The sequence below is a fragment of the Rhipicephalus microplus genome, chromosome 7 (genome assembly GCF_043290135.1).
Source record: "Rhipicephalus microplus isolate Deutch F79 chromosome 7, USDA_Rmic, whole genome shotgun sequence".
Lineage (NCBI taxonomy): Eukaryota > Metazoa > Arthropoda > Arachnida > Ixodida > Ixodidae > Rhipicephalus > Rhipicephalus microplus.
The window spans coordinates 140,357,067-140,379,647 of NC_134706.1; the positions used below are offsets into that span (position 1 = coordinate 140,357,067).

Consider the following 22,581-nt stretch of genomic DNA (forward strand, 5'->3'; position numbering starts at 1 on the left):
AGTTGAACCCTCCCCCTCGTTCCCTCTTTTCTCCTCCCACCACGGCGCTGACGAGTTCCTCACGGAAGTGGCCTCGCTCTTCAACCTGTTCTCGCCCGCCCCTCATTGCGGGAACCAAAGAATAGCGACCCGCTGTCAGTGCATTCTTACTCACGCCGTTCAAGAGCCGGCCTGTGTAGAGTACGCGAACAGGTTCCGGACCAGCCATGAACAATTTTTCAGACTGAGAACTTCTTTTTTTTTCTTGCCTTGGTTGAATTCAAGTCCTCACAGTTTTGATATAGTCATAGACAATTTGTATACGAAGAAGCTAGGACCAACTGCATTACATTCTTTAGTGTTTTTTCTCGTCGTAGGTAATCTGTTGTAATCATAATATCAGGTTCAATACTTAATTTGTGGCTAAGCCATATGACTTTCCGACCCAAACTTTCTGTAGGGCAGAACAAAGTTTTTAATCTTGTTTTTTTAGCTACTAGGCTATTGAAAAGCACGCAAAAAATTAAGAAAGATGTTAGTAGAACGATTTTCACAGGAGAAGCTTGTCCAGTATATTGGGCACTGGGAATAATTTGTTGAACAAATAGGTACACATATTCTGCTATTCTCTTAGATAGAGCGCTGCTTTTGGCCCTGTTAGGTTATTAGTCTTATATAACACAAGCGGGGTTTGTTTTGTCCCGAGAAAAAGTTGATCCTCTTCGCTGATCCTCTTCATGCTTCATGCTGTTGATATATTCCCAGCATGCCCCAGTTTTATTTTTATGACTGGGCTTGAAGAGTGTCACGTCAAGCCACCTCTTGTTTTCTTTTTTTCCTTCTAAATTGAGCACGATGTGCACCAATTGCATCTTGGTGTGAGTGTACTGGACATAGGTAATTTTCGCATTGCCAGCAAAGTTTTTATTAGAAAAACTACATTTTTGCAACAACGTATCGAAAAAACATGACAGAACTCATACAATTTAAATGATTTCAATGGTGCAAAGATATGTCCTGAAATACTTTTGTATACTTGAACGCATCATGCGCACGCAGTTTCGCGTAGATTACGCAATTACTTCTAGTGCCCGATAAATAGGTGGAGCTGAAGGGTGAACTACACCTAAAAACAGCTTACTCGACTCTTACAGAAGCTACCAAAGTGGTTTTAGTTCTGACTGTAGCTCTGCTTACTTTTATTCATCACTTTTACCGTCATGTTTTTGTCAGTGACTAAGTATATGTACCACCTTGCTGAAATCCCCAAATGGTGATTGCAGTAACTGCAAATAAATAGTAATAATAAATAATGTGTTCAATACATTAGTCAAGGGGCAGGAAAGGAATGTGCTTGTTAACTACATAGTAAACGCTCCGAGATTGTACTGTTCGGTTATCCTTTGCGGAAGCTCTTTCGCTTTCTTATTTCTTCGTAGAGCTTATTCTTTGCGTCGATGTGCGTAAGGAGCTAAGTATAGTTCCATTGAGAAAATAGCACCAGATGCTCGGGACCGACAGCACAGTGTAAGCTGAAGGAGCGGCTTTTGTAGAACTTTTTGTAATTTAGTGTCAACCTCTCATTTGCTGGCATCTCATTGCATGTGTCTGATTTTATAAGGTACTCAGCATAGTTCCGTAAACTGTACTTCAAACAATGCCTGCTTCAAGGGACAGCGTGTGCCTGATTGTTTTCCCACTACTACCTGACAACATTTAATTTAACGAGATTCGCAACTTCAGATTATGCAGCATCGTGTGTTTAACAAAAGATTTGCTACACCTAGAACTATTGTGTCTTTATGTTTTTGGCGCATTTCAATCGCCTTGATATTGTCACCAATCTTGTCACCAATCTTGTCTTACTCAAGGAAACCTTCCGCAGAACTGCTCGTCAAGCTAGGAAAAACAAAAGCGGCCCAGTCCCAACTTCTTCGTCCTCTTCTACACGAAAACCACGCGAATTCATGCGGCATTAGTCCCCCCTTTTAAAAAGCATCGACTCGATGCTTCTAAATAAAAGAAGAAGAAAAAAAAAACCCATAATTAGAACACGCGTTGACGCAGAGAATCACAAAGTGAGTGCCAGGGAAAACAAAGAGGGCGCACAAGCACTTGGACCATGCGCGAACACAACAGCGCCAGTGGAAGAGTCAAGAAGAAAAAAAAAACACCACATGAGATCACTGTCACGTTTGCGAAGTAACTCGCAAGCACAGAGACTATTGTGTGTAGTACGGCTTGAGTCGTACGACATGCACAGTTTCGGGCCGATGTTGTCGACGTGACGACACTGTGCCGTCCGGAAGTACTTCGTATGTAAGGTCACTCACACGTCGGATAACCTTGTATGGTCCGAAATAACGGCTCAGAAGCTTTTCAGACAAGCCTGGTCGTCGGACAGGAGTCCACACCCACACTCGTTCACCCGGGTGGTATGCGACGTTTCGACGGCGAAGGTTGTAACGTCGTGCATCTGCGTCTTGTTGGTGACCGATGTTCACGCGAGCCAGTTGACGAGCCTCTTCGGCGTACTGCGTGTATTGCTCGGCTTCTGGAGAAAGAGCATCGCTATTATCGTACGGCAGCATAGCGTCAAGCATCGTTTGTACGTTGCGTCCATAAACAAGGTGGAAAGGTGAAAATCGGGTTGTTTCCTGCATTGCCGTATTGTATGCGAACGTGACGTATGGGAGGATATCGTCCCAGGTTTTGTGCTGCACGTCCACGTACATTGACAGCATGTCCGCTATGGTCTTGTTGAGCCTTTCCGTCAGTCCATTACTTTGTGGGTGGTAAGCCGTTGTTTTTCGGTGACTCGTGCAGCTCAGTCTGAAAATGTCCTCTAGCATTTGTGCCGTAAATGATGTTCCTCTATCCGTAATCACACATGACGGCGCGCCGTGCCGGAGGACGATGTGCTGCACGAAGAACTTCGCCACTTCAGACGCCGTGCCGCGGGGTAATGCCTTTGTCTCAGCATACCGGGTCAAGTAATCGGTTGCCACTATAATCCATTTGTTACCAGTGGCCGACAAAGGGAAGGGTCCTAGAAGGTCCATTCCCACGAGGTCGAAAGGTGTCCGTGGTGGTGTAATAGGGTGGAGAAGGCCCGCAGGTTTCACGGGTGGCGTCTTGCGACGCTGGCACTCGCGGCAGCCTTGCACGTAGCGGTGTACACTGGTCGAAAGTCGTGGCCAATAGTACTGCTGGCGCACTCTGGCGAGAGTCCGCGAGTAGCCCAAGTGTCCCGACGTGGGCTCGTCGTGGCACGCGAGTAGGATGTCATCCCGCATGTCGGCTGGTACAACGAGGAGGAAGGCTTTGTTGCTACCTCGAGCATTTTTCTTGTAAAGAATGCCCCTCCTTAGACAAAAGGATGACAATTCGCGAGCGATGCGCCGAGGAGTGTGAGAATTTCGGCCTTCTAAGGAATCAATAATAGGGCGCAATTCCTGATCGGCTCTCTGTCTAGACATAAAGTCAGAATCACTGAGGGCTCCGAGAAAACCATCAGCATATTCCGAGTCCATATCAGGATGTCCCACGGGTGCTCGAGAAAGTGCGTCGGCATCTTCGTGCTTGCGCCCAGACCTATACACAATCATGATGTCGAACTCTTGTAAGCGTAAACTCCACCGAGCGAGACGACCAGACGGATCACGGAGATTGGCCAGCCAACACAGCGAATGGTGATCGGTCACCACCTTGAAGGAACGGCCGTAGAGGTAAGGTCGAAACTTTGCCGTTGCCCACACGACTGCGAGGCATTCCTTCTCTGAAGTGGAGTAGTTGGCCTCGGCTCGAGAGAGAGTACGACTGGCGTAAGCTATGACATGTTCTACGCCGTTGTGCCGTTGTACAAGGACAGCGCCAAGTCCGACGTTGCTTGCATCCGTGTGAACTTCGGTATCAGCGTCCTCATCAAAATGCGCAAGAACAGGTGCCTCTTGCATTCGCTGCCGTAACTCTGTGAAAGCTGCTTCTTGCTCTGTAGTCCAGGCAAACGGTACATCATCTCGGGTGAGTCGCGTGAGCGGTTCGGCTATCGTTGAGAAGTTGGTAATGAATCGGCGATAATAAGCACACAAGCCGAGAAAACGCCGCACCGCTTTTTTGTCTGACGGCACAGGAAAGGTGGCGACTGCTGCAGTTTTTTCTGGGTCAGGCCGCACTCCATCCGCACTCACAACATGTCCCAAAAATTTCAGCTCATCGTAGCCGAAATGGCACTTCTGGGGTTTTAGCGTGAGTTCGGCCGAACGAATAGCTTCCAGAACCATTCTTAGACGCTTCAGATGTTCTTCGAAACTCTCGGCAAAGATGACCACATCATCAAGGTATACAAGGCAGCTTTGCCACTTCAAGCCAGCGAGAACGGTATCCATCATTCGCTGGAATGTTGCGGGAGCCGAACAGAGGCCGAAAGGAAGAACTCTGAATTCATAAAGCCCATCGGGAGTTACAAACGCTGTCTTCTCTCTGTCTCGCTCATCGACCTCTATCTGCCAATAGCCGCTCTTCAAATCTATCGATGAAAAATACTTCGCGTGTCGTAGCCTGTCGAGAGAATCATCAACCCGTGGGAGCGGGTAGACGTCTTTTTTTGTGACGCTATTGAGTTTCCTGTAGTCAACACAGAATCGCAGCGTTCCGTCTTTCTTCTTTACTAGAACGACTGGCGAGGACCACGGGCTGCTCGACGGTTGTATCACCCCGTCGTCAAGCATCTCCTTTACCTGCGTCTGTATAGTCTCGCGTTCTTTAGCCGAAACACGGTAAGGTTGCTGGCGGATTGGGCGAACATCATCGTCGGTAATAATTCGGTGCTTTATGAGGGGTGTTTGACCGACTCTAGATGAAGAGGCGAAGCAAGATTTAAATTCCTTCAGCAGGGTATGCAGTGCGGCCTTCTTCTCGTCCGAAAGCTTCGAACTGACGTCGATGTGGTCCAGAAACTTATCTCCATCAACCATTTCCTCGGATGCGAAGCACTCGGTGACATCCGCTACACGGTCTCCGAAGGCCACGGTGGTGCCGCGGAAAAGATGTCGGTGCTCGAAGTTAAAATTTGTGACGAGTATCTGCGACCGTCCGTCACGCACACGCAGAATGCTTCGCACTGCACACACACCTTGAAGCAGTAAAAGGGATACGTTGCTCTCGGCGACCACGTCACCGTCTTGGAGGTCTTCACAGGTGACTTCTACGAAAGCAGTCGCTCGGGGAGGCAACGTCACGCTTTCGTCGGCAACACGCAGCGCAGGTCTACGACAGCTATCAGCGCCTCGATCGGTTGCAAGTTGCGTCGAGAAAGTCACCATTCGCTCGCGGAGATTTATGATCGCGCCATTCTCTCGAAGGAAGTCCATTCCAAGGATGAGCTGACGAGAACAGTCGCGTAGTACGAGGCAGGTTACCACAAACGTTGACTCGCGTATTTCCACTCTTGCGGTACAGCGACCCAATGGAGTAATAACGTGGCCTCCAGCAGTGCGAATACGCGTCCCATTCCAAGGTGTCATCACTTTCTTAAGACTGGTTGCCAATTTTCCGCTCATAATAGAATAATCTGCACCTGTGTCCACCAATGCGCTAACCTGAAGACCGTCTATCAGCACGGGAATGTCGAGTGAGACTCGGCCACTGGGTTCAGACGCACAATCCGGCATTTCTCTCGCACTGCACTCAGACGTCAATTCAATGTCTGCAGCGTTTTGTGGAAGCGTCGATAGGAGGTCTTCCGCACTTTTAGTCCCAGCGACCTCGCCCCCGGAGGTCGCTGCCTTCAGTTTTCCCGACGAGGGCTTGGGGAACGTCCCCGTGCCATCGTACTGAGACGTGGTCCAATAGCTGCGGGTCGTCGTGGAGATGGAGACCGCGATTGACGCCGTGAGAAAGGCAGGCGTTGCTGCGCGAGGTAGTCCTCAATTTCTCTTGGCCTCTGACCAACTAGGGGACGAGGCGAATGAATAGAGAAACCGCGCAGTCCAAGTTGTCGGTATGGACATTCCCGGTAGATGTGACCGGCTTCACCGCAATGGAAGCAGAGGGGTCTTCTATCCGACGTACGCCAAATATCGGACTTCCGCGGAGGGGCACGGCGACCGTCGATGTCCAGACCAGCATGCGCAGATTGAATTGAAACTGGCGGCATCGTCTGGATTGGGACTGCAGGGCTTGAGACCGGCATGGAAGTGCGCAGAGCTTCGGCATATGTGCGGTTCCCAACATCAGTGGACGCAGGAGGTGGTTCTAGATTTGTAACCGTTGGTTGAGGGCGACGGCTGTGAAGCACCTGCTGGACCTCGTCCCGAATAATATTGGTGATGCTGCTTACCTCCGGCTGTCTCGCCCCGTGTAGTTTCGCGATTTCCTCGCGGACGACGGAGCGGACGATTTCGCGAATCCACTCAATGCTGTTGCTCCCGAAGCTGGCGGAAAATTCAGTAGGTGATGCAGAATTCACTTGCCGGTTGAGTAGGGCTGACCGCTGATGAAGTACCCTCTCCATCGTAGTGGCTTCGGTCAGGAATTCTGCTACACTCTTCGGAGGACTCCGCACTAGACCAGCAAAAAGCTGCTCCTTCACGCCTCGCATCAGATAGCGTAGCTTTTTTTCTTCTGGCATTGCCGGATCCGCTCGCCTGAAAAGCTGCGTCATGTCCTCCACGTACATGGTGACGGTCTCATTAGGCATCTGGATGCGTGAATGCAATGCACGTTCAGCACGATCGCGGCGGTCGGGGCTCCGGTAGGTCTCCAAGAGGCGATGCTGGAACTCGCGCCAGGATGTCAAGACATCACTTCTGTTCATGAACCACGTTCGGGCGCCGTCTTTCAAACACGCGTAGACGTTGCGGAGTTTGGCGGCTTCGTCCCAGTAGTTGATCGCTGCGACGTGTTCGAACTCGCTCAGCCAGTCGTCCACATCCTCAAACAGCTCTCCGTGAAAGGGACTAGGCATCAGCGGGTTCTGGACAGTGCAATAAATTGGCGCCGACGACGTAGGAGTTTCCATGACGCCTTGAGGCGAAGTCATAGTCGCTCTATGGATAAGCTGTGCCGGTGTCTCTGGTGGTAGGCCTCGTTGGCGGCGGCTTGTTCTGTGAACTGGCGTGTCCACGGGCACAGGGCTTGTGTTCCGGCTCCTGGGCGGGCTCTTGTGCATGGGGTGCGTCGTCAGTTGTCGTACCCAGCAGCTCCACCAATCTTGTCACCAATCTTGTCACCAATCTTGTCTTACTCAAGGAAACCTTCCGCAGAACTGCTCGTCAAGCTAGGAAAAACAAAAGCGGCCCAGTCCCAACTTCTTCGTCCTCTTCTACACGAAAACCACGCGAATTCATGCGGCAATATATTACAAATAGTAATAGATAAATTATTTATGTAACACTTCATCTGGCGAGATTTCATTGCGACATGTGAAAGGAAATTTCATAGCGTTATTGCGCACATTACAACTGCTTTATGCAACAGATAGTTGAATGTGCAACGATCTCCGCATTATTGATAAATGTGTTGAAGGCCTGTGCACCAATAAAAGAGCTATCGAATGGAGTCCTTGGCGTACGATGTAAGGGCTAGCATGCTTAACTTATGAGCAATTTTAAACCCACACTGTTTATTTAGGTGTACATCTCAAGTATGTAGTGCTTCCTCTCGCCCCCAGATGTTGTCGGAATTCAGAGCTTGATTTTGCGATAGAAGAGTGAATGCACCATAATAATTGCCTATATTAGATTGGGAAATATTGATGATAATCCACCTTTTCACTCAATGGTCTCGCTGATGTATTTGTAAACATGGCAACGGCAGGAACACTAATCATGCTGCAGCCAAGAAAAAAAAGTGATGCAGAACATTTTTTATTAGTCTATAAAACAGGTATTTATTGATAATATTCCATTAGTTGTTAACGTGAGGTCATTACTGGCAGAAATATGCTTTGATTTTCCTTCCAGGAAGAAAGAAAACTGATGTTCACGTTTGGTGCAATCGTATACAGTGTTACAGCTTCGATCCTCCCACAGTTTAGACAAGAGCGTAGGATGAAAATTTAGGTGAATTACATGCTTGATACATGTAGCATTTTATTTTTAACGGCAGAGTGTTTAAACTTCATTTCCAGCCTGGCCCGACGGCCTCTCCGAACTTGGAACACATGTGTCAGCTAAGCGTAAACAAAGCATTGATATATATATATATATATATATATATATATATATATATATATATATATATATATATATATATGTATATATATATATATATATATATATATATATATATATATATATATATATATATATATATATATATATGAGTGTTTCCACACTCGTTTGGCTTATAGATGGCACTGACTGTCACTCCTACTTCTAAATTCACATATAAACCCCAAAAAGTGGATGGAGGGACGGCCGCTGTGATAGCTCAGTGGTTAGAGCATCGAACGCGTTATTCGAAGGTCGTAGGTTCGATTCCTGCTCACAGCTGGTAATTTTTTCATCCACTTTTCTTTCTTCTTTCTTCTTATTTACATTCCATTAGTTTTAATAACTTCCCCTGTACATTCCTTGGCATTACTGTCTGTTATATCTCATTAGTATAGTGTTAAAACACGGAAATACGAGCCCTTAGGTATACACTTCCTCCCTTATATATATATATATATATATATATATATATATATATATATATATATATAAGAGCTCGTTATATATATATATATATATATATATAACGAGCCGATAGACTGATGTAGCAAGAAGGGAGAAAGAAAACTGAGGAAGAGGTAAAGTAAATGAAAAGAATTGGGGTAGGCCACCAGCATCGTTGCTTCCACAGTCTTCTCGTGTGCGCCAGTAAAATCTGCTTTTTTTTTTCTTAAGCTCAGCAATAACGATCGTTTATATATTAATGCTATACAATTCGCATTTCTTCGCACAGTGCTAAAGCGCCCGAAGTGGTCTAGTTTGTAAATGTTGCAAAGGGAAGCGACAATAAAATGCATCATGAAACTAGAATTGCATTCTGTTGATAAGCCTGCCTTTTTTTAAACTGTTCACCGTACAAGTAGGTGAACACACTAAATGCTCATATTAAAATATTGATCACAGATGGTAGGGTTACATTCTTGGTGCTGAGGTGTACGTGACGAACTACTGGAGGAACAGCTGAGTTTTAGTGCCGGAAAGCAACACAGTAACACAATATTTACCTACGGCATTTGTTTTTTCAATTATGGTATACAACAACATAAATCACTCCAAACATTTTTTTTTCAGTTAGCTTGCCTTTATTAATACATCTCGGCAACCTGGTTTTACATTTATTAACGAAAAAGTTCACTCTTTACACTTTTGTGACGCCCCCTCGAGAGGTACAAACTGACAAAAATATTACCCAGCGTTGTGCATTTAGATAGCTCTTGTTTTCTTTCCGTTTTTTGCCTGCGTTTTTGTTATTTAAGCAGGCGTCACCATGGGTAGAAAACGATCACTGTACCGTGTAGAGGGACCCGTGAAAGACACACTACGCGACAACCTTCCCTCACTGGTCACCCCACTGGCAGAAAAATAGTTGAAGCCAGCCAAGCGCATTGTCATCCCATATGTGCCGGGCGCCAGTGAAGAGCTCTCCACGATTCTCGGAAAATCAGGGGTCGAGGTGGTTCGCAAGCCTCCTTCGATGCTCACCCGCTTGCTACCACGGCCGAAGGAAGAAGCAACACCAGCGAGTAGCCTGCAAGTTGCCGTGTTCAGAGTGTCCAGCCAGCTACGTGGGCAAAAGCGAATGTTTGCATTCAGAAAGCCCGTGGAGCGGCCGAAAGGCTTGGACTGGCGTTCCTGACGAGGGAGTCAGCCGCTGAGCGCTAACGTGCGCCTTGCCGGGCAGCAATAAACTTCCGCTCCCACTCGTTAAGATTACGCCAACTTAAGAACGACGTCAGGAAGGCAGAAGTGCAACGCGGCGCTTTTGCAGAGAGCTTGAGCAGCCCGACCATATGATCGATTTCTACAGCTTTTCTGTTATAGAAACAGAGAGGAATTTCGGAAGGAGGTCCTTGCGCGAGTCCTGACACATTTACAACACGCCAACAAACTTGAACCGCTATCTAGGAACAATCTCCTCTGTATACGTTCACGGCTTCGGAAACGTGTTGGAAATGGAGAAACACAGTTTTGGCAAAACAAGACACAAATATGTTTTGTGACAAACACAGACAGATCCTGAGGAAGTACCAAGTCGTTCCTCACACCCCCGGCCCTCTACTAACTTCCCAACTTCTTAAATCTTCTACCGAGCCCGACAGATTTTTGCCAAAATGCTTACATTTAAGCTTATAGAATTCACACTCCACAAATTAACGACCTCCAAAAAAAGCAAAAATAAACAAAAAATATAGTGTGTAGTGCTGGCTGCTAAAATGTTGCTGTTGATTTAGAAATATTTACTTAAACGTCGTATATATATATATATATATATATATATATATATATATATATATATATATATATATATATATATATATATATATATATATATATATATATATATATATATATATATATATATATATATATATATATATATATATATATATATTTATATATATGTGTGTGTGTGTGTGTGTGTGTGTGTGTGTCTCAATATCTGCATGTGTTTTGCTTTGCTAATAAGCACCTGAAGTAGCAGATTTATACTTTGTGTAATTGAGCTGCTGCTTTGGTCTGCGTTCGTGCCATCGTCATTCATGGAGGGTGCTTGTCTTGGAAGTTGATACCACGAAGAAATAAGTGAACGAATTCAAGCATACCCGCCTGGGTTTTTGTAAATTGGCTAACTTTGGCAACGTTGGTCGATCTGAAAGCGCGGAGATACTTTTGTAGCACCCGAAAAGCTAAAGCATTACAAAAAAATCTGGTGGGGGTCAGAACCCCCTCATTCACATATAGTTACCATCCTGAACGTCACCGAAGTGCACGTTGAAGGCCTTGAGGCATCTACTAGAGCACTGTGTGCTTAGTAAAACTCTTGGCACACACAGAATATCCTAAATGTGAAGGTGTTATCGCTCAGCGTGGGAACTATGTAAACTTCTTTTACCTACATTGTCCAAGTCCCGTCCCTCTGAGGCTGTGCTTCTGAATCATGGTGCAGTGTATAATACTGAGCAAACACTTGTACTCGAGCAAATATAGGAATAGACGGCAGCGATGTCGTCAATCGTATGTTTTCATGAGTCTTTCTGTCGTCGGGGTTTTATAGCTGCCACCACAAACCGAATCACAGTAACCAAACTTGTAGTCAATTTGTAGTAATCCAATTGGTACTCAATTTGTAGTCAATTTGTAGAATTGAGTCATGTAAAATACTCCGAAAATATTGAGCCTGTAATAAATTCCGAAAAAAGTGAAATATTCCTGTCATTGATAGAGTGGTGGCCTATAGCAAGAAGAAACATACCTGCAAAATACGACGCAGTTCATTTGTAATCAAACATGCGCTGCAAATCAATCTTATGATATATTTTGTAATGTGTCTACAAATATAAACATCTTTGGATAGTTATTGTGTGCTCTTCATGAATCAATAAGAAATAAGTTTTCTTTAATAACACAAACACCTCAATATAATGTGTGAAACGCATGTGCATGTCCCGATTAAAATGTAAAAAATTATGGTGTGCAAATCTGCAAACTTTACCTACAAACGAATGCAGATGTCAAGATCATAACAATACAAGGCACGTATATGCATGCACAATATAATGTTATATTCACTGTGGAGATAATCAAAACAAAGAACGAAAAATGAAATAAATACATTGAAAGTACTGTTGTTTTTGTCCTTATCAAGCCTCAACACTTTTCTTGGTGTGAAAAAGATCCTATCACCGTTTCGGGACGATAAGTCAATAAAGCTACATCTTTAAGTTCTCTCAAGCATAGAACCATGGTAGTGCTATGAACACCTCATTACTATCAAAACTAACTACAGCTGCGAAAATTGTACGGACGCCTGGCCTAGGCACGAGTGCGTGGATGCATGTGTTTATGTACGCGCACACATGCAAACTACACGTATGAACATAATGAAGTATGGTTAAACACCTGCTCCCCCTTCCCTCTAGTAAAAAAGTTTCGTACATTGTGCTGCCCCAGACAAATTGAAAAAATCAACATATAAAGAAACACGAATATTTACATATAAGCAGACGCTTACAGCCATGACGTAAGTACGAATAGGATAAAAGAAAGTGTCATCAGCAATACTCATATTCGTAGTAGCCATATGCTACGTAATAGTTTATTACGTGCTTTAAACGACCCCATAACCACAGTATTCCTCAAGAAAAGCAAGAAAATCATGATCGGTAATGCATTCAGTAAGAGTTAGAATCTCTTGTATAGGATTCGCGGCACTTTCATAATATTAAAGAAGTAGAACGAAAACAAAATAATAAGGCCTAACGTATAATATCTTTGTTATTTGAGTTCTGCGGACAATATCGCGCTTTTTAGTAATGCCGGCGATGATTCACGAAAAAAAATAATTTGGAGATGTAAAAGAAATACACGTTAAAGTATGAGGGGCCCGAAAGAAAACAAACTAAAGATGGGCCCGAAGAAAACAAAGATAATGTTAGGCGGTCCGGTGAAAACTCGGAATTAGGGGACTAACAATAAAGCCACCCCTCCCACTATGCTTCTCTCATTGACCAAAAAATAAGGTTAGGTTGATTCGCAATTATCGTTAGTCATTTGTAACACATGCACGGCAATCACAATGCCGAAAAGCTTCAAGCAGAAATTCAAAATATTTCAGTAATAACTTGCGGGCCTAAAACACGAATAAACTACTGCACGCGACCTGAAAAGCATCACGAGACTTGAGTGGTACTACAAGATCCAATAAACTTTAGATATAGAGAGGGTGGACACGCCCACACGCACGCATTGCTCATCTCACAATATTAAATGCGAAGCATTGCAGTAGTTGTCCCAGCAAGATGTGTTACCATCAGCTTTAGGACTGACCACTCCACGGCATCTACAACAGCGCAACTAGCTGCTTTGCGTGCTGCACTTTGTGTGGTCAATCAGGAACCACCGCAACAATGGTCGATTTTCAGGTACTCAAGGGCTGCCCTACAATCTGTGCTCTCAGCAATACGTTGCGGTCCGTACAAACAGCTTGTTTTCAAAATTCGATGCCTCCTCCACACTTCACAAGAGAAAGGGGATCATGTGACGTTTCAGCTGCCAAGTCACTGCGGCATCATAGGGAACGAACATGCCGATACTGCCGCGCGGGCAGCCCTTGAAGGAACACGAGAAGAAGCCATACCCCTTTCGCGGAGCGATGCTGCCAGTAATCTTCGACGACTTGCGCGTGAAATCACGTTTTCACTATGGTGCCCACCAAGCATCGATGCGAATCGTAAACACCACCTGTCCTCTTTGATGACTCTCCGCATGCCCACTGGACTCGACCGAAGAGAAGCCACCCTTCTTCATCGCTTATGGCTAGGAGTGGCATTTACAAAATCTTACTCTTTTGTCATAGGAATGGCCGACAACGCTCTCTGCGATGCCTGTCATTGCGAAGAGACGCTACACCACATCCTGTGTGACTGTCCGCTGTATGCCATCCAGAGACAGTCACTGGCATCCATTTTTGCGCGCATCGACAACAGCCAAATGTCTGTGGACACTCTTCTGTCAAGTGCCCGAGAGAAGACATTGCAACAGAAGGCGACAAAAGCTCTGTCAAAATTCCTACGCGACACGGACTTGAACAAGCGGCTGTAACAGCAATGTCACACACCGCGAAAGACAAGACTGGACTATGGCTGAATGTGAGCGCGTGTGCTGCCGAAAGTTTTGAGTTTGAGTTTAGTTAACCACGTGACATGTACACGAAAATACACTGTATACGTGGTTTGGTGCGAAGGGAAAAAAGCTTCATTTCACAGCTTGACTGGCCCCTCCACCCAGAAAAAAAATCTAAACTACAAGTTTACAAAAATACAAAAATTACAGGCAGCGGAAAGCGACAATACAAAACGAAACACGCATGTGGCCCATGACAGCAAATAATAGAATGACAACACTGAAATACATACAAAAATATGCATTACAAAGCAATGTATGAAAGAATAAAAACGGAATAACCATTACAGAAATCACCCAACATTCATTTACAACACAACAGCGCATCCAATTTAACATTTCAGTTTTAGACAATACGCAGATTATCAGTTGTTAGTTTCCATTTGTTAATCACACTTGGAAGGCAGTAACGTAATGTTTATCCCTCTTCCCTCTCTGCTCTCTATCTTTCATCTCCCCCACCCCCTCCCATGCGCAGGGTTGCAAACCGGCTGCCTATAGGCTGGTTAACCTCCCTGGCATTCTTTTCCTCCCATTTTCCTTCCTTCATTTTTTAGCGACCTTCGGCGACTTTCAGCGTATCTATCTAGCCGCCTACGACTTTTAGCTCTCCTGGCCGTTTCGATGATGGTATCAATACCAAAGTTGGTATGGCATAACATGACTGTATGAAAAACATATTTGACTGGTCATAACATGAAAATCATAACATGTATGTCATGAACGTCATGATTTACAATTCATGGTCTTGTAGCACTTGCGGTGGTTTTGTTCACATGACATGTTGAAAAACTGGTATCGTATAGTATGATTGCATGGTGAACACAAGCGACATACTTAACATGAAAATCGTGACACGCGTGTCATGTAACAACATGACTACATGCCACGCTCATGGTGTGCTCGCGGCCGTTTCGGAAGCGTCACATATACCAAATTTGGCATTACGAGACGTGAATGGATGAAGAAGATATGATACTGGTGAAAGAACGATAAACATGACATGTATGTCATGTAACAACATGACCACATGCTACACTCATGATGCGCTCGTGGCTGTTTCGCTAGCTTCACATGTACCAAACTCGGTATTACGCGACGCGAACGGACAGCATAGGTAAATGACACATCCAAACATGATAATCACGACATGCGTGTCATGTAACAGCATGACTACATGCCACACTGATGATGCGCTCGCGGCCGTTTCGCTAGCTTCACATATGCCAAGTTTGGTATTACGTGAAGCCAATGGATGACGAAGATATGTGACTGGTGCAAACATGATAATCATGACATGCGTGTCATGTGAGAGCATGACTACATGCCTAAGTCAAGGCGACAATACATTTTGACGTGACGTGGTGCGCGTGCCCTCCGGCATTTATTTCGTCGCGTCACGCTGGCGTTGCCACGCCAAGCGCCGGTCCTGCCATATACTCGCAGGCGCGCCTCGTTGCTTTGACGCATGCGCGTTTCAGAGCGTCCGGCGTCCCTCCATAATGAAAAGAGGTAGACGCAGTGTTATCTTGGTAACGCATCGGCACTAAATGCAGCATGTCGCATTTCACGCCAGTTGCCTGGCATCAGACTATACAGTGCTCGCGTTTTTCTAACGAAGCGTCGCTGTGCCCAGTGTGCTCGAGCGTGAACGCTACATGGGAGTATACTGAGCCCTTCATGATGCGCTCGCGGCCATTTTGCTAGCTTCACGTATAACAAATTTGGTGTTACGTGACGTCAATGAATGACGAAAGTATAATGATAGGTGCAAGCATGATAATTCTGACACGCGTGTCGTGTAAGAACATGATAACATACCACGCTCACAGCGTGTTCGCGGTCGTTTCGCTAGCTTCACATATACTAAATTTGGTATCACGTGACGTGAACAGATAGCGAAGGTAAACGACACATCCAAACAAGATAATCATGACACGGAAGTCATGTACGGCATCATTTACTCCCACCTCGTAACGTTGTGCTGATTTTAAAGAGACATATGAACATTTCCCATTCGTGCATGCTTCGCATATCATCGATTCCCACTGTACGTGGGATATGCCAATTTTTATTGTAGTGAAATGAATCATGTAGCAAAACCTCTTCCGTGTGCCCATTTCATCGGTAAGAACATGAGTGAATAAACATCCAGGCACACCATGGAAAGAGAATACAAAAAAAAAGAATGTTCAGTAGCAAATGCGCACTAAAACCAGAACCCAAATATGATGAGACGGAGAGCATCCAGCATAAGGCCTTATATGTAGTGAGCGAGTCCAAAATGGAAGCACTGGGTCACTGCTGCATGCTGTGGTTATCTCTGCCGAAAGGAGTGTCAGAATCCTGCCACGTATCCGACTCGGAGACGATTTTGACTCCTCCGCACTTGCCCACACACCACCACTTTGGCAAGAAAAACCTGCTCCCGCCGTAATGATTATCCCTCCGTCAAGCCGACTACTGAGAAAAAAAAAGGGGGGGGGGGGAGGTAGACTTTGCAAACAGAAAAAATGTTCATTCTCTTTTGTTGGGAGCTCGGTTAAACTTCTGACCATGGTTGGCGTCCATCCTACCCCCCTTCCCCCAGCGTGTCGTTTGTGTTTGTGGGAATGTGGTTTGAGGAAGGCGTTCGCCAAATCTTCATTGTGCGGACGACGACACCAGAGGACCATGCTGCCTCCTCTGTCCGCCTACCTTGAGACGAACCCGTGCTCGCGTTCAACGAGATAACAAAAAACGTCTGTCTGTCAAATGGGTATTTTCCTCCTACACCCTGGCTTGAGTATATAGGGTGCCGGGTAATCACCATTGCACTATTACAAGCCCATGCGTATAGTAAGATTGGATGTGATATGAATTCCAAAGTATTGTATGAGGTTACTTGATCTCAAGGTAAATTATTTAGATAGTATACCCGAGAAGAGTTAGGTGACCTAAATATATGCTTAACTTTACTTAAGTTAATATTTAGTTCCATTAGCCACAAGCTGCACCAGTTAGATATTTATTTAAATCGGAGTGTAGGCGATTACAATAGTCGTTTAAAGTATTTGCTGTAAAGGTATCGCAATCATCAGCAAAAAGGTGGATATTAGAAGCTACTTGAGAAGGCAGGTCAATAATATATATTAGAAACAACAAAACACCAATTACCAACTTTTGGGGCACTCCTGAGATAACATGGCACATTTATGAACTGTAGCCGTAAGCAGTAACGTACTGTTAGTGATTAGCAAGACAGCATCCGACCTCTTTTAATAGGTTAATGTCAAGATTTAAGTTCCGTAACTTGTGGATGAGAAGTTTATAACACACTTTATCAAATGCTTTTGCAAAATCTAAAATAAATGCAGCCAGCGGATGATGAACGATCAAGAATTAGATCAGTGAAAGATGTAGGTTGAGTCTCACATGATTATGATTTCTTAAAACCATGTTGTGAAGATGAAAAGATGTTATTTTCAGAGAAATTGAGGGTGCTTTTGATTACGAAGTATTATATAATAGTTAGAAGCACGTGCTGGTAAAAGAAATGGGCCGATATTTGGTCGTTAAGGTTTTGTTACCTAATTTGAGAAGTGGAACTACCTCCCTTATACCTTCCACTGATTAGGTAAAGTACCTGTGTGGAGTCATCGTCTCAATAGAGCTTGCTGTCTTCTGTAGTAAAAAATGCACATGCAAAATACAACGCAGCTCGTTTTATAAAAAATTATTTTGTAAAACTGTATTATGATCTATTTCCACAATGTCCCTAACAAATAAAAAGATTGTTAGACATTCATTGGACACACATTTGAAATAAATGCGCGAAAAATCAAACACGAAAGCCGCCAAAAAAATGTGCGCAACCTATATACATATCCCGATACAAATATAAAAGAAATATGACGGGCACAAATTTACAAATTATACCTATAAACAGATGCAAATGCCAAGATCATAACAGAAGTAAGGAACATATGCTCAAGCACAGTAATCGGTAATAAATGCACTTTGTATACATTCAAAGGATAAAAAATAAAGTATTCACAAGTACTTTCATTTCTTGTTCTTATCAAGCCTCAGCAACAATTTTCTCTTCATGAGATAGAGCCCATCACCGACCAAACATTACCACTGCAGTAACTTCTTCCAGTTTTTTGAAGCATAAAACTATAGTAATGCTCAATTTGGGCATCTCATTGGTGTCAGAACTCACTTCAGCTGCAAAAATAGCACAGAGCCTAGCGAAGACTGTGCTGGGGTGAGGGGGGGGGGGGGGTGCTTGTGTACCCATACACATGCAAAGAGATGTACCAGCATGCATAAGGGACGGCAAAGCCTCCACTCGAAAGAAGTTTCTGGCTACACTGCTGGCACAGCGAACAAATAATAAAGAAACCAATAAATAAATATGAATCATTTTGAACTAAATGCTTAAGGCAGCTACAATATGATGAAAGCTTCATGAACATTACTTGTGTTTACAGAACCCTAGGCTATGTTACAGAAATTTATTATAAAAGCTTTCAAGAACTTGAGAAAACAATTGGACACCAGGTACATGCGTCAGGAAACTGGAATGTTTTTTTTTTTTTAAGGAGACGCTCAGCTATGATCGCCTACGTGTAGTCACAGGTCAAGTGATTACCCCAGGAGATAGCAGCATTCCTAGGTACTGGTTCGTTCGCAAGTTTTGCGCTGCTGTCCTATTCTTGTGCCTACAGTAAATGAGTTGAAAGTCGCCATGTGAACAGAACAACATCGACAGCTGCCATCGATTTCCTGCGCTTGTTGTTCGAAACTTTTGGATTACACCACAAAGTGGTTTGACAACGGAATCGCATTCCTGTCAGCCAAAATACAGAAATCCTAGGAGTGACAACTGCATCACCGTGGTGAAATTTGCACCGAACCACCCAGCCACAAACGGACAGGCCAAACGCTACGTGGTAGAGCTAAAACGTGCTCTTGCAAGATACTCTGCGGGGTCATTACAGCGGCGCATTGCACGTTTTTTTTTTTTTTTTCAAGCAACTCACAATGGGCCAGACGGGCCAGGTATCGGCGAATCTCATGTTTTCTTGCGAGCTGCGAACACACATCTCAGCCATTCTGCCAGAACCGCCTTGAAAGGTAACACCAGATTAGGAAGACGCCTCGCGTTGCCGGTAGCTCCACAAACGACAACCAGTGGTCGCCCGCCAGTTTCAAAGAATGCCCGAATGAACGGCAGCCATCGTAAAAAAAAAAGTTTCACCCGGAGTTTTGGTTTGTTGAAGTTAAAGCCCCTTCATCGCGTCTTCTACCGGAAAGCGCATGAAGAGGCTTTAGACCGGGCATTGCCGCTTCCAGGGATGCAAGGATGCACTCTGTCCTCCACCTTGACCGCCCCCCCCCCCCCTCCCCCTCGATGCTGGGCGCAGCGCGCCCGGGGAGTGACGGACTATAGGGGCAATCAGTGTGCCCGCGCACTGGTTGCCTGTCCATTGTGCTCCTCGCCCCTTTTATGGCCCACAGTGGACTGGAAAGTCAGCGCTTGGACCATTTGGACCATGCTGCGCGCAAATGCCTTTCTTGAAAGTAATAAAGTCAGTTCCCTGTTACGTACGCTTGGTATTATGGCTACCATGGACATAACACAGTGCAAATAGGGTTATTAGTTCCTAACAAATTCAACCTCCCCACCTTTCAACATTATATCTCTCTCTTTTAACTTACTTCGGTTAATATTTTTAATTTCTATCAATAAATAGGAGAGGTGCACATTGAAAAAAAAGGAAGTGAATTTATTTATTTAAATATTTGTTATATATTTCAGAGAAAAAGTGCCATTCTAGTGCCGGACATTGGGCAGGGGTGTGGCGCAGTGGACGCAACATTGTGTAGGAGGTACAGCAGTATAGATAGTGTTGAATGAAAGCGCGATGATTCAAAACGCAAAAAAAAAGAAGCAACATAAAACATGGTCCACAATCCCAAGAATGGCCATAATACACTAAACAAAACAAAAAATATAAAAACAGTGGCCACTAGGTTATTTTGTTTGGGTAAAAAGTAAAAAGAACTCAAATATTAACTGTATCAAAAATAAAGTCGGCAATGTTAAGAAGCGAGACATTGCAGAATCGAAGAATTTAAAAATCGTGCAGAAGCGAGGCATTGAACCTCAAGCAATCAGTCTGATCAAGATGGGTATTAGAATAAAGTGCACTGTAATATATATGAAGGGGTAGTTATAAGCCATGTGAACAGCTAACGCACGAAGAAACTAGTTGAGATCGACACTTACAAGAATCTCTGGCGGCGTATTGTTCCGCTCTCTGCTTGTTCGAAAAGAAAAAAAAAAGGTACCTGTATATAGGGGCTCAGTCACTCTTTCGAGATCGGAGGCACGCGTTTCGTGGCGCGAAATTGGTTCGATATAATTAGACTTTTTTTGGTAATGCCAGCTTATTATTATATATGCGATAGAACAGCTTCGTTATTTCGCGATAACGACTCCATTCCAATGTTTCTAGTTTAGCGCCTTCCAGAAGAACTGACGGAGATGTGTTACATTTACGTATTGAATATGAATTTTACAGCTTTTCGCTGTATTGATTCAAGTTTATCTGTGTTAGCTTGCGTGTGCGGGTCCCAGACAGCCGATGAATATTCTAATATTGGTATTACGTTCGTTTCACATTTCGGTTTGCCGAATGCCATAGCGAGTGCCCGTAAGTAGCCTTGTATATTCAAAGCCATTTTCTCAGTTTAACAAACATGTTGGTTTCATCTTAATGTAGATGTGATAACAAGACTAAGGTGCATATACTGTGAGACAAAGGACAAGAATTGATTGCCTAGGTTCTATTGGAATGTTAGTAGATCTTTTTTGCAGGTCATGGTTATCGCCAGAGTTTTTCTCGCGTTAAAGGTCATCTGTCATTTTGTGCATAAATCTTGAATCTTAAAAGAGTTATTTAAAAGAACCTGGTCACTGGATGCGTTAACTACTTTAAAGCGCGCAGGCATTCGCAAAAAGCTTTAGATTTGCTGCAAAATCACGGGTGGCATTATTGATATAAGCCGAAAAGAGGTCCGAGGACGGATCCCAGAGGTCTGCCAGATTTAAGCGGCGCAGACGGCGAGTTGATACCACCATCCGTAATACCGCGCCCGGTGAATATTACTCGCGCTTTCAAAGCCTAACCTAAGATGCATTCGTTAATTAACACTAATTAACTAATTAGTAGATACCTAAAACTACTATGGAACCTGTAAAACTCGAGAATGTGCTGTGAATTGAGGGGTCTATGTGGTACATGCACTGACTGTTCGGAAACGCGCACTTCGTCTTTTTTTTTTTTTTTAAGTACCCCATTGATGTTCTATACTATTGATCTTTACCTCAACGAATACTAAATATTGTTTTACGAGGTCATGAATATGCCTTCCATAAGAATCCTCTCTTTTTACGCGTACCCTATTTTAATATTTGCGTGGCACCGTAGAGTACACCATCTCAACGCTAGATGGAGCTACGAGGGCTTGACGGCTGTCGCACCCTCAACAAAACTGGCCAGGGAACTTTTTTTTACCACGCGATTCGAACACGCTCTACACCATCATGAACTAGACATATGCCAGTACCTAAATCCCAGAAAGCAATTGGATATCTTCAAGCACGGCTCTACGGTAGCGATTCAAATGCGGTAAAACAGCCGATATTTCTGAGAGCGCCCATAGGCGCTGTGCATTATTTTTTAATAAGCTAGGGAACTCGCACTATTTCAACTACAATACTGTAACTCCGGCAGAAGAAAGGTTCATGCAGTTGCTACTTGAAACCGTGAAAGCAATGAGAAAATCGGAAAGGGAGAGGAGTTATTATTTTTTTTCTCTCCCGTCCCATAGAGTGACGCGGGGCCCCGCCCCCACCGTGCGGGAAAGCGCGCCTCCTGCGCGTGGGCCGGAATCCTGGGGACGGCAGCTTTCACATCCATGTTAGTGCTTCCTAAGACTTTAGTAAGCACATGTTAATTTTGCGTGTTTTTGTACCACTTGACAAACTCGCAATATACGTCGCTATCTGACGTCGACTTCTAATCACGCAGCACCGAGCCATTCTTCCGACCAGGACAAGCACAGCGGCGCACACGGCGGCTACCATGGCGGCTCTCACGGCGGTTCTCATGGTGGTCCTCAAGGTGGCCTTCAAGGTGGCCCTCAAGTGGGTTATCGCGGCGGTCCTGAAGTGGGCTTTTACGGCGGCCCTCATGGTGGCCCTCAAGGGGGCCCTCACGGCGGTCCTCAAGCTTGGTCTCACGGTGGTTCTCAAGGTGGCCCTTAAGGTGGCCCTCATGGTGGTGCACACGGCGAACACGACTTCAAGCATGACAGGCACCACGGCGAGCAGGAAGTTAAGGGAATATTGCGAAAGTGACCCAGCGGGAAGTTATTAAAACGCTACACAGGTGCTTTAGTCGCCTGAATAAATTAAAGAAAAAACAAGGAGTGTCTATACTTGCTGATACTGTCAAAGCCCATGTTATTTTGGTGCCCAAATTACGTGACATTATCACAGGACGTCATCTAATTACGTCACTTGTTGACAACCCTGTTCTTGCCTCCGGGTGGTAACACTTCTTGGATGGCTACGGGATATCACGCGTAGTGCGGTTGGCGTGAACTGATTTTCCGATTATTCTGCAATGTTTGGTGATGGGCACCAATC

General features: G+C 44.6%; 1 protein-coding gene across 1 annotated transcript in view; it reads left to right on the forward strand.

Moving 5' to 3' along the window:
- LOC119179041 (uncharacterized) overlaps nucleotides 1–22,335 on the forward strand; it is a 64,685-nt gene extending 42,350 nt beyond the window's left edge. The window contains exon 10 of the mRNA XM_075870132.1: nucleotides 21,962–22,335. Coding sequence (XP_075726247.1) covers nucleotides 21,962–22,197 — 236 coding nt within the window. The 3' untranslated portion in view covers nucleotides 22,198–22,335. The remainder of the gene's footprint in view (nucleotides 1–21,961) is intronic.
- Nucleotides 22,336–22,581: the final 246 nt, after the last annotated feature.